This window comes from Eumetopias jubatus, unplaced genomic scaffold (genome assembly GCF_037043125.1).
Source record: "Eumetopias jubatus isolate StellerSeaLion01/CBP00866 unplaced genomic scaffold, mEumJub1_p1.0 scaffold_9, whole genome shotgun sequence".
Lineage (NCBI taxonomy): Eukaryota > Metazoa > Chordata > Mammalia > Carnivora > Otariidae > Eumetopias > Eumetopias jubatus.
The window spans coordinates 15,959,727-15,972,221 of record NW_028274815.1 but is presented as its reverse complement, the minus strand read 5'-3'; the positions used below and the strand labels follow the sequence as shown (position 1 = coordinate 15,972,221).

Sequence of the window (12,495 nt, the reverse complement as noted above, 5' to 3'; positions counted from 1 at the left end):
GTTTTGACTTAAATATTTTGGTGGGGGTTGGTTAGGAGAGTGTTGGGCTTCAGAGTGGTTGGGGGAGAAAGGGACAGTAGGTCCAGTAGATTTCTAATGTCATTTTTTGCTACCAAACAGAAAAAACAACTTTTTAGAAAGGTACGAGGCAAATGTCAGATGACTGGAGGTTGCAGTGAATTACTCTAGAAATCATACAGAGTTCTCATTTAGAAATGGGGGGAAAGTTATTTTACCAGACTTTTAAGAGAACATGGGAAGTACTTATTTGATAATGTTACAGCTCTAAGATATTGCTGCTGAATTTCTAAAATGAAAATGGCAATATTATGTTGCCCCCTACTGTCTAATCTTATGATTATTCTCAAATTATTTTTTTAAGAAATCAATGCGTATTTTTTGAAAATAAACATATTTTTAGAAAAGTAACATATCCACAGTAGAAAACTACAAAAATACATAAAGAGTATTTATGAGAGATGAGAAGTGAAAATGGTCTTAATAACCTCTTTAAAATTAAAGGCATTAATTCATATTTTAGGAGAAGAAAAAACAGGTCAAACTGAAGAAATTGCTGTACTGTAAGTTTTCTTCATGACAAGAGCTATTCTTAAGAAATTTCTCTAAAATTAAAAGAAACAGTAGACATGAAGAGGCTTAGAGTTAATATTTACTCACTTATTTGGCATAGCTTAAATTTCTAGTTCGTAAAATCTATAGAGAAAAATGGGATACCACTCACACATCCTCTAATAGCTAAAATTAATATTGCCAAATATTGAAAAGGACATGGAACAACTGAAACCCTTATACACTGCTGGTGCAAATGCAAAATGGTAGACCTACTATGAAAAAGTTGAGTTTTAAAAGTTCTCTATATATTCTAGAGGAAAAAGTATATGTATGTGTTTGTGTGTATGTGTATTTTTTTCCCACTGCTCTAGTCAACAAGAGTGAAACTTTACGGAGGCCTTGGGGCCATGGGGCTCAGGCAAGCGGTGGCCCTGTAGGGGGAGGAGCCCAAGTAGGGACCTTATTTGACTTTCTTCTCAGGGCGTGGGTGGTTGGTGTGGCCACACTTTTTGCAGGAGTTGACAGAAGGAGGTTGCAGGCGAACATAACACTTTCAGCTGACCATCTTGTTGCAGCTGTATTTCTGGATGAGCTGGCAAAGGGGAGGGTTGTTGATGCCACTCCCCAGGCAAAGCACCACCTGCAAGTGGACTCTGTGAAGATTGATGTGAGAGGGAGGGACAGCATCTGAGCCTAGCCCCAGCACCAAAATCACAGGTTAGGCCCTCCATTGTCCTGTAGACCAGCGCTTCTCAAGTGTGACACAGACACCATGTCAGAATCCTTTGTGTGTCTTACCAGTGGAGGACACACCAGCCCAGCATCTCCCACATTTCCCTTATCAGACACATGATTTTTGGATATTTTCTCCCATTCTCTGGGCTGTCTTTGTATTGTTTATAGTCTTTTACAAAAGTTTTAAATTTTCATGAAGCCCAATTTGTTTATGTTTTGTCTTTGGGGTCATATCCAAGAAGCTGCCAAATACAGTGTCACAAAACTGTTGCCTTATGTTTTCTTCTAAGAATTTTGTATTTCAGCTCTTACATTTAGGTTTTTGATCTATTTTGAGTTAATTTTTTTATATAATCCATCTAATTTAATTCTTTTGAACGCGAATATCTAGTTTTTCCAGCAACATTTATTGAAAATACTCTCTTTATGCTAATACCATAGTGTTTTGATTGCTGTAGCTTTGTAGTTAAATTTCAAAATCAGGGAGTATTTGTTATTTTCAAAATTGTTTTTGGCTGTTTGGGATCCCTTGAAATTCCATATTAACTTTAAGATGGATTTTTTTATTTCTGTAAAAACATCATTGGGATTTAGAAATGGATTCCCTTTAACTTAATGGTCCCTTTAACTTGAACAAAGGAGGTCTTCCATTTATTTATGTGTAATTTTTTTCCAGCACTGTTTTGTAGTTTACATTGTACAAGTCTTCCACTTCTTGGTTAATTCCGAAATATTTTATTCCTTTTTGATGCTATTATAAATAGAATTGTTTCCTTAACCTCCTTCTCTGGATTGTTTTTTACGTAATTCTTACTTAAACATACTGTACTTAATAAATTACTATCTGGGTTTCCGCTTTGGCATTGACAGCCAGGGAATGTAAACTAACATAACAGACTGTCAGCACAAAATATTATTTAATGGATCCTTACACCATTCCAGAGGTTCGAGAAGTGTGCAATCTAGGCTCTTGGAGCTAATAAATGGTAATCTGAATTCGTAAGCTCGAGGGATTTCCACAGTGTCTCAGACTAACGGCAGCCACCCTCTACCAGGTGTTTTGCAAAGAGCGGACGCTGTAACCCCGAGGGGCGCTACGATAAGTCTGCGCGCCCCTGAGCCATTCGTGAGACAGACCGAGCTTCCTTTTGCTTCCGGCATGGTGAAGCTCCCTACCCCCACACCTCGCTGTAACAAAGGACAAGCTCTTCGCAACATCAGTCAACGGACTTGGAAACCAGTGTGGGCCCATCAGTCTACTGTTCGGGAAAAGGAAGCAGGCAGAACCAGCAGTAACAACAGACCGCACTTCAGAGGAGTCGGTCAGCCTTTCCCGGGCCGCCTGAGTTCCCTGCCAGCACCGTGTGATGGATCTCGCGAGATGACGGGTCCTCCGAAGGCACAAACTTCCCCTTTTGCTAAGCGCCGAGGTTTTGCGGTCAAATTAAATTCCGGGAGTGCGGAAGTGGCTCTGTGGTGCCGCCTCTAAACGCCCAGAAGTCAACCCCCTTTCCATACGGAACGCTAGGCCTCCGACCGCCATGGATGGGCAGCAAGGGCAACAAAGCCACGCAACGTTCGCACTCGCCCAAGCTCACTTCAAGAAGGGCGACTACGCGGAAGCCGAAGCGCTGTATTCCGCTTACATTCGCCAGTACGCCTGTGCAGGTTCCGGGGGAGCGGCGCCCGGGAGGTAACTATCGCGAGAAGCGGGGCAGCGGCGCCTCCGGGAGGTGGGAGGCAGGGGTCGTCAGGTCCCTGGGTCAGCCCCCTGAGCGTTCTGGCCCCGAGGATGCAGCGGGCGACTGTTTGTCTTTCCAGAAGGGCGGCGAGGGGCGCCGGCTGCCTCCCCCCCGGTGGTCTTACTACGTTACTCACTCTGACCCACGACTTAGAGCGGATAGGGCTTTTCCACCTGTCATTTTAACAGGCGGCTGTCTGAGACCTGGAGACGGCGAGGTGACTCGCTAGTACATGGGACCGCGACTCCAGCCACCACCTCACCGCAAGGGTGTTTCGTTTTTCACGTGTGTGTGTGTGTGTGTGTGTGTGTGTGTGTGTGTGTGTAGTGGGGGGAGGATATCACTCGGTCTAAATCTTACCATTTCACCCATGCATTCATCCATGGATATTTCAAAATGCATTTCTAAATATTAAGGATTCTTACGGAAACAACCACGGTATCATTATTATTACGTGATTCCTTAATATGAAATATGCAGTGTTGGTTCCTGACTGATTAATAACGTTTTTGTTTGCCTGATTTTTTTTTTTTTTTAGCAGTTTGTTTAGGTCAGGATGCACACCAGGTCTCTCAATCTGTAAGGCTCCCCCTTTTTTCCCCTTGAAGTTTGTTGAGGAAGCCAGTCGTGTGTCTTGAGAGTTCCCCATATTTTGGATTTGCTGAATTCATCCCCCTGATGTCATCTAATACGGTCTCCTATCTCCTACACTGCTTGTGAGTTGGTAGTTAAATCCCGAGGTTTGATCAATTCAGATCCAGTATTACGGCGAGCAGATGTTAGGTGGTGCTGTGTACTTTTGTTAGCATATACTACTGTCTTTCTTTTTGTGATATTAGCGACTTCACCTAATACCTGCTTGCCCAAAGTGCCTTGGATTTATGCCTGGATGTGTAGCATTTGTTGGTCCTCCAAATTTTGCCTTTGTTCTTCTTGATGCAGTGATGTGGACTGGGATGAGAAAGAACAGAGAGGAGTGGAATGAACAGCTTTTCGAGGGTTTTGAATCATCTGCACCATCACTCTTCTCTCCCTTCAAGGATTTGGTTTCTCTTGACAGGATGTCAGCTTGTCTTTTGTATGAGGCTTGCAATTCTTCTCCTGTTTGTTAAACTCATGTGGAATTAAACCAGAAAAATAAAATTGCTTTCATGTTTTGATAATACACCAAGGTAACAGTTAATAGAAATTTCTGAACAGGCAATAAGACCATCCCCTGAGCCTCCCCACCACAGCCCCCACCCCCCAAAAAAAGATTAGTAAACATAGAAAATGTAGTTTTCTATCATTTCTAGCTAATAGGTTTCAAAAAGTATTCATCAGCAACAGATAGACTGACACCATCTAGTTTCCTTTGCACCTTCAGCCTAAGAGCACCAATATGTGTTTATAGTAGATATAATATCTGCCTCTTCCCAACGCAGGGAAGAAAACCGCCATGGTTTGCTAGAAGGTTGCTCAGCATGCCTGAATGATTTCCTTATAGTTCTGAAATTCTTCTAGGAACTCATGAATTTAAAATGGATTCTGTCATTTCAGATTTTTTCCTTAAAAATATCTTTTAGCTTAAATTTATTTTTTAAAATAATGGGTCACTGAACCATTTTGAAGAAGCATTTACAATTTTTGCATGCCTGCCACTGAATGGTTTATAACATTTTCTTTTCATATCCCAAAGTGCAGCCTTAGTCATAAACCTTCCAAGTTTTTTTTTTTTTTTGCTAAAGTTTGCAAATGGAAAAAAATCCACATTTGTATTAGGAAGTTAAATACTAGTATGATAAATACTATCATTACAAAAATCTTAATATTGTCAAAAACATTTCGGCTTCAATGATTAACCCACATCTTTTAAAATATGAAGCAGTTTCCACATGAAAAGTAGGCTTTTAGAATTTGTTGTAATGAGATCTAATTCTAAACCGAACTTTCTATAATCCTCTGAATATAAGAAAGTCATAACAAAGTTTCGAAGCTTAAAAATTGAATGTCTGAAACCTTTGTGGAGTCCTGAGGCTGCAGTTTTCTTAAAACCCTTTACGGGGGTTACAACGATAGTGCTAGTGACGTCCAGAAGCATGCTTGCACCCAGTCTCTGTCATAGCTCCCAGAAACAAGTTTTCTCGTGTTGCAGTAGTCCTGTCCATCGTTAGGGAACTTAGACTTGAAGGAGACCCCTGTGAGTACCTCTTGTGGTAGCACTGGTTGCCGTGCCTGTCAGATCTCAAGGGTCTAGATACTAACAGAAGTCTCTTTTTACTAGCATGGACTGCAGCCTCGATCTTTTCTGAGGACTGTACTTTGCACTAGGGGGCATAATGAAGAAATGACAGATGAGTGTAGCCTGTGCCTTTTCTCTTTGGTTCAAATGTGAGAATCCCTTTGGAAACAAAGAAAGGAAAACAGAATTGTGTCTGACACAGAGCAGAATCCGTTCGTGTTCTCAGTGCAAACGAATCGCCTGGCAGGGGAGGGTTGACCTGCTGAGCTGGTGGCTGGTCAGAGCTGCCCTTACTGGAGACCCTGCCCAGCCAGAGCTCCCGGGGCAGCCTCTGGAGCCTTCAGAAGCAGAGCCCATTGGGCGCACAGGACCCCCAGAATGAACCTGAGCCCCGATGTCCTCCTCGTAGGAGGCCAGTGTAGCCTTGGGGGCGATCCCAGCTGAGACGGGAGGGAAGGCAGCTCTATCCCTTCCTTGGGCGACAGCAAGTTGAACCTTCACTTATGGTCAACTTGTATTTCTTTATTGGTGAAAAGTGATTTAAACTCTCATTTTTGGCGGGATCACTTAGAACTTTGAGAATAACATTGATGATTCACTTTGTGGTATGTCCATTGCAAACTGGAGCTCGGGGCTGGCTTTTCCTCCTTGCTCAGCGTGAATCTGATCTTTGCCCTGCTGGTGCGTGCTTAGAAAATGAACAGTCTTTTGAATATTGAATTCTGCAAAACAAGGTGACAATGCACAAGGGCTCTGAGCACATTATAGAATTAATGTGGTTTTCGGACTGACGGGTAGCACTGCCATGCTACAAAGTAGATCATGGGATTAAACAAAAATTCATTCCATTGCCTTATTTCTTTACACTTCGTTTCTTCAGCTTGGTTTTTCAGCGTAGATACTGCATGTTATAGGCCACGAAGGTTGACAAAAGCCAAAAGAGAATGAAGGTGGAAACGAGAGGAATTTGCTAACACACGTTTTTAATGTGAACTTTTTGTTTAAAGCAAATACAGCCCTGAGGATTTGGCTACTGCATTTAATAACCGGGGGCAAATCAAGTACTGCAGGGTTGATTTTTATGAAGCCATGGATGACTACACATCGGCCATACAAGTCCAACCCACTTTTGAAGTTCCCTATTACAACAGAGGGTTGATATTGTATAGGCTGGGTAAGAATTTTTTTTCCCTTTTGCCCTGGACTATATTTTATGAATTCAGAGCTCTCAAATGTGAAACTAATGTAGTAATCATCAAGTCTTAAAGTCATGTAAAATTTGGGTGTAGAGCCCAGAACAAAGGAAGCATTTATTTTAGGCTTCTGGTAGGCTTTACAGACCACAGTGGAGCACTGGGGTGGGGATTGGACCTGGCGCCGGATGAGGGTGACCCCATTACTTTGAGGACAGTGCGGATGACCACCTGTGAAACTTTTCTGAGTTAAAATTTTTAAAGGCACACAAGACAATATGAAGTGAAGGGGTTTTAGATCTTTGGATTAAAGGGACTGTAGGTATTGTTTCTTTTTTAAAGTGTTAAAAAGAATACTAATTTCCTGTTTCTTAATTTTACTGTAATCATGTAAAATAGGTGATAGGATTTTGTTGAGATTTTATGATGATTTATGCTATTTCCCTGTTAAATCTCAAGAAATAAACCCAGAGCTAATTTTAAGTGTTCATTTAAAGCTAATTTAAAATTTTAATTTTAATTATTCTACACGGGCATGGAAAGTTACTTTGATATACACATCCATATGTCGTTATTAAGAGGAAAAAATCCTTTACTAGGTGTGGTTGAAAGCTCATAAATATAAAAGCATGTGTATCTGAACTTTGTTATGAATAATGTATAGAAATACTCAGTTTTATTATTCTTTTTCATTTTTTGGGTTCTGGTACAGGATACTTTGATGATGCTTTGGAAGATTTCAAGAAGGTATTAGACTTAAATCCTGGATTTAAAGATGCTACTTTGAGCTTAAAACAGACTATTCTAGACAAAGAAGAAAAACAAAGAAGAAATTATTGAAAAAAAATTATTGCAAGTTTTAACCTAATTAAAATATTGACTCATAATCCTTATAATGCCTGGCATCTCATTCCTTATAATGTAAAGTAGGTATTGAGCTATTTTGATTTATATTTAAGATAAAGAGATTCATGCATTAGCACTGAAAGTTAGATAATCTATTTAAAATAGTTAATTTCAGATTGAGTAACTATGTTGAATAAGTGTGCTTTTCATAAAGTGTAAATAAATAATAGCAATGCATAGTTGTATGTTATTGCAGTAAAATATTTAAAGAAATGTGTGGCATTTTCTTCCGTAAAACTATATTTTTTGTTATTTTCATTCCCAACTTTTTATTTAAAAAACTTGACATCTGGACTGAGCCACCCACGCGCCCCTTCTCTTGGCTTCTCTTCTCTTTTCCTTACTCTTGACTGGGGTCAGATGGAATATGAAAAAAGCAAAAAACAAAACAGAAAAAGCCCAACTCTGTAAAAGAATTTATTTGGTTTCTTGGATTCAATGATTCTTCATCCTTTATTGGAAAAAAATAAAATCACTGAAGGTCAGAATCAGCACTTGGTGGTTAGAACCCAGATACTTATTTTTCCCCTTTCTTATTACTGGAAATAACTGGTCAAAACTTTAGGCATTACACAGATTCTAAATTTCTGATTTACTAAATAATACCTTTGTTATGTGCCTTCAAGGTATTCTTTTATGTGTGCTATTGCTTAGATTTCTCCTATTTTAGTATTTCTACTAAAAACGTACCCAAACTGGGTCATCTTCCAGCTTTTCTCTCTGCGAAAACAAGGCAGAAAATTGTGGTTTGTTACAAAGTAAGGTAAGATAGAGTAAGTGGATGGAAGTTACTTTTGAGCTTAGAGAATTGCTTTTACACTAATTAAAAGCCTGGAGCTATTTATGTTTTTTTCTGAAACCTAGAACTGAATGAAGCCAACGGACTTTCTGATAGCCAAGTACAGTCTGCTGGTGGAACGGCAAACTCGGTTTTCCAGTCAGCTTTTAGTCATTACCTATTTGTCATCTCTTGGATCTTCTCTGGTTTTTCTGTCTTTCACTGGCTTCTTTAACTTCCCCTCACTCACCACATAGTCTCCGCCCCCCCCCCCCCGCCCCGCCCGCCCATTTTGCAGGTCTGAAGTCTTTCTCAGTGGGCGTGGTAGATGCCAACCTACCTTCAGGGCAAATCAATTTGGCATTTACGTGGATTTTAGTATCCTCTCTGCCAAGCCTAATCCCCCTTAAAACTTTAACTCAGAGTTTCTAAACCTCTTTCTTGCCTGACAACCTTAATTTGTCCCTGAAAATGTTTCTAAGTGAAAAGCTATTACGTGGAAAAAAAAAAGCCATTAATTTAATTTAATTTAAATTTTAAAAAAGATTATATTTATTTGACAGAGAGAAAGGAAGAGAGAGAGGGAGAGTGCACAAGCAGGGGGAGTGGCAGGCAGAGGGAGAAGCAGGCCATGCGGGGCTCCATCCCAGGACCCTGGGATTATGACCTGAGCCAAAGGCAGACGTTTAACTGACTGAGCCACCCAGGTGCCTCAAAATCCATTAATTTTAATTGAAAAAAATTATGAATTCCATTTTAGCCCAAGATACCCAAATACTTTTCACAGCTAGAAAAGTACATTGAGTAATGAAGACAGTGTATATAAGTAATAGCAGTTTGGAATAACATATTTACAACAGTTACATCCGGTATGATGGCATGAATGCTCACTGCACTCATTTTTTTCTTTCCGTACTATTTTTAAAACGCTTTATTGAGATATAATTTGCACAGCATACAGTTCACACTTAAAGTGTACAATTCAGTGGTTTTTAAGTATATTCCATTTCTGTACTGCTTTTAAAACCAATTTTTCAAGGTTTTTGGGTCTCATTGTCCTCTTGCCAACTGCACTTACTGAAGTTAAAAGAGAAAAACACTTTGGGGCAAATTAAGGGCTACATATTAATAGAGTCCTTCACGATACCGAAGAGCTTACAGACAGAACAGATGGAGAGTCCCGAAGGATCGTCTCATCCAGCTAAGTAGCACAACGCCAACGGGTGCTGGGGAAATGGGAGGGTATGCATCTGCCTGAAGCTGAGGCACCAAAATTTCACTCTTCTAGCGTATTTAATTACTGTATTTGAGTGAACAGATTGCTATTTACAAAAATTATTGACAAACACATGGTTCAACTTCTCAAGATCCTAGTGAATAGTGAACTGAACGATCACTACATGAGCTAGGTGTGTTATTGTGACAGCTTCTAGATAAATTCATGTTTTGGTGTTTTCTATATTTCTCAGAAATGGGACAAAATCTGGGAAAGTGATTCCAATTTACATGGCATTTGGTCAGAGAGAGAGTTGTTAAATTTCACATCTAATGGTAGGGGACTTAAAAAAAAAAACACTTCCATTCTTTCCAAAAAAGGAAAGGAGGTGAGAAATACACTTTTTTTTTTTGAGAAGCAATTGGTAAGGTTTAAAAACGTAGTTTATATCTCTTAAAATCACAAGGAGATAAAAGGACACATCCAAGTAGCAAAAGACAAATGAGAAAAACCCACAAGGGAAGCCCCCAAAGCAGAAATTATGAGCTGTGAGTGTACATTAACGCAGTGAGGGAAGAACTCGGCAGGGCGCTCCCAGGCTTGTGTCTGTCAGCATCTCATCTCACGTGCAATAATGCAGGGAAAAAGTCTTATTTTTCATGGAGGATGAAGCTGAGGCTAAGAAATTCAGTAACTTGCCCAAAGTCATGTTCCAAAATCCATGAAAACATTCGAAACTGCAGTTAGTATCAATTGATTTTTGTTGTTGGCATCAACTCAAAGCAGATATGAGAACTCTTTTTTTCTTTGATCCTGATACAAAATTTCAATTGCTTGTAAGTTATTTTTAGCATCCATCAAGGTGAGTAGCAAAACAGTATTAAAATTAGTTTTTAGCATGGAACATTATTGCAATTCTGGACTTACTTGTTGGTAATTTTCCTTCCTGATTGAAAACAGACACAGAAGATGGTGAAAAGCAGATTAATATTAAGAGCAAACTCCATTTGGAAAATGGAAAGACTCAGCTGCCAATATGTAAATTTGTTTCTTATTTTAAGAAAAAGTATCCAACATCTATAAACAAGGCAAAAAGAAGATTGCATATCCTTTCAATATTTATCCTGAGCACAGCCTAACAGACCCACCCAGGGACTGTTTAATTCTCTGAAATTACATGTAATTTACAGACTTTTGTCCAGAGAAGATGCAACTGATTTCTTTCTGGTAGAAATGATGACCTAAAGATCATGATATCATGGTTTTATCACCCTGGAGGACATTAACTATTTTTGGTTCTAGGTTAACCTAGTGACTTAATTCCCCAATTCGTCATTGACTGTAAATACTCAGTTCCTCAAATGCTCTTTTATCATCTGTTTGTTCTCTCATTCATGAGTCAAGTAGACATCTGTCATGTGTTCATTCTGTTTTCTTAGTTTGCCATTATATAGTCTCTTATTTCTCACAGGACTAAGAGAAAAGAGGGACTAGAAGTTTCTACTGCCTGTTTATTTGAAATTTCAATCATTCTTATTTGGATTATGAGAAGTTTAATTGAGCTCTGACTGAAGCAGAGTATAGGGAAGGCCTTAACCGTAAATCACAGCACATGTAAGTACTCCTTTGAAAAGTAGGCAAGAGCACAGAGAATGTGGAAAACAAAGGTCTCTCCACCCCCAGGCCCTTTCCCGTTCTCACGCTGCAAAAAGAACCACTGTGAAGTTGTATCTACCCTTCCAGACCTTTCTTGATGGACCAATACACAGACACACGTATGCATGGACATGCACAGATTAATGGCATACATATCATTCATCATGGCATACACATCAATCATAAATTCTCGATGATCTTGGACATTCTTCTGTGTAAGAACATAGATATTGGCCTCATTCTGCTTGGAGCCATGATTTAAAAAAAAAACAAAACCACATTAAGAATGCTTGCCAATTTTCTGTTATAAAATTAATAATGAATATAGTAATACAAATTAAAACCGTACAGGAGGGCTAAATGGAGACTAAGGCCCCCCACCTCCCCACTCCCCTCCAGAGGTGACCGCTTTAATGAGAACAACTGGAAACAGCATCAAACTGCTCGCTTTCCTGTTCCCACCACTCACATCTTTAAAACATTAGTTTGAGTTCTTTTCACCACCTCTGTGGATCTGTGCCCTCTAGGCAATTCTGGCCAGTTTGTACCAAGAATACCTCTGAGTCTATCCTCTTGGCACCACATCTACCGGAACCTATGTGCACTTTTTTAGAGTGCTCTAAGATTGGAGTTGCCGTGGTGCGACCCCTCAAGAGCCCCGTCTGGGACAAGCTCAGGTTGCACCGTGGCAACTCCGCTCCCCACTGCTGCCGGGGCCAGACCCCTGCCCCCGATGTCCAGCAGCAGTGGCAGCACAGACCCGGAGCCCAGCGACACTCGCCGCCTCCCCTGCTACCACCCCAGGCCCACATGCGCCCTCCCCACCCCCGCCTTTTCTTTTTGCAGGTCTCCCAACTGGTCTGCCTTGGCTCTCACCCGAGTGGCTTGTCTGTCAGAGTAAGCAGCAGAGTTTCCCCAAAGGCCTTTGTGCTGGTTGTGGCCCCCCTGCCTCTCATGCCACCACCGGCCCTCTCCTCTCCTCCTCCAGGCCTTTGATCCTCTGTCACCCAACTGGTGGGGCCCTCTTCTGACCGCCCAGTTGAGACACGCAAATCCCCATCGTGCTCCTCACCTCACTTTTTCTCTGTCTACCCATACCATATGTTTATTCCTGTTGTCTCCCTGTCTTCTCCTACCGGAAGCTGGGCTACTCCAGGGTAGGGATTTTTGTCTGCTTTGCTCATGCGCCATCATCAGCACCTCGCACGGAGCCTGGGACACAGAGGGGCCTCAGGTATGTTGAGTGGATTAAGTAATCAAATCTGCTCATTAACTGTAGATCTTCAGATTCCTTGCTGGTTATTAGGTATGGGGCGGACAAGTGTTTGATCCCTTATTTCTCAGTTGATCTTGAAAAGGGGCCTGATTTGTAGTTGTTATTTTTTTTTTAAACATCACAAATATGATTTTTTTATTTGTCACCATTAAATGTCTGACTTTTGAACAGATTCTTGGACTGGTGGCTCATATCCAGC

General features: G+C 40.6%; 1 protein-coding gene across 1 annotated transcript; it reads left to right on the top strand.

Annotated features, from left to right (window-relative positions):
• Positions 1 to 2,697: 2,697 nt before the first annotated feature.
• On the top strand, positions 2,698 to 7,351 carry TTC32 (tetratricopeptide repeat domain 32). The gene is made up of 3 exons (XM_028099500.2): positions 2,698 to 3,001; positions 6,279 to 6,445; positions 7,177 to 7,351. Exons 1-3 carry the CDS (start codon positions 2,850 to 2,852, stop codon positions 7,302 to 7,304), a joined length of 447 nt encoding a protein of 148 aa, XP_027955301.1. The 5' UTR covers positions 2,698 to 2,849; the 3' UTR covers positions 7,305 to 7,351.
• Positions 7,352 to 12,495: the final 5,144 nt, after the last annotated feature.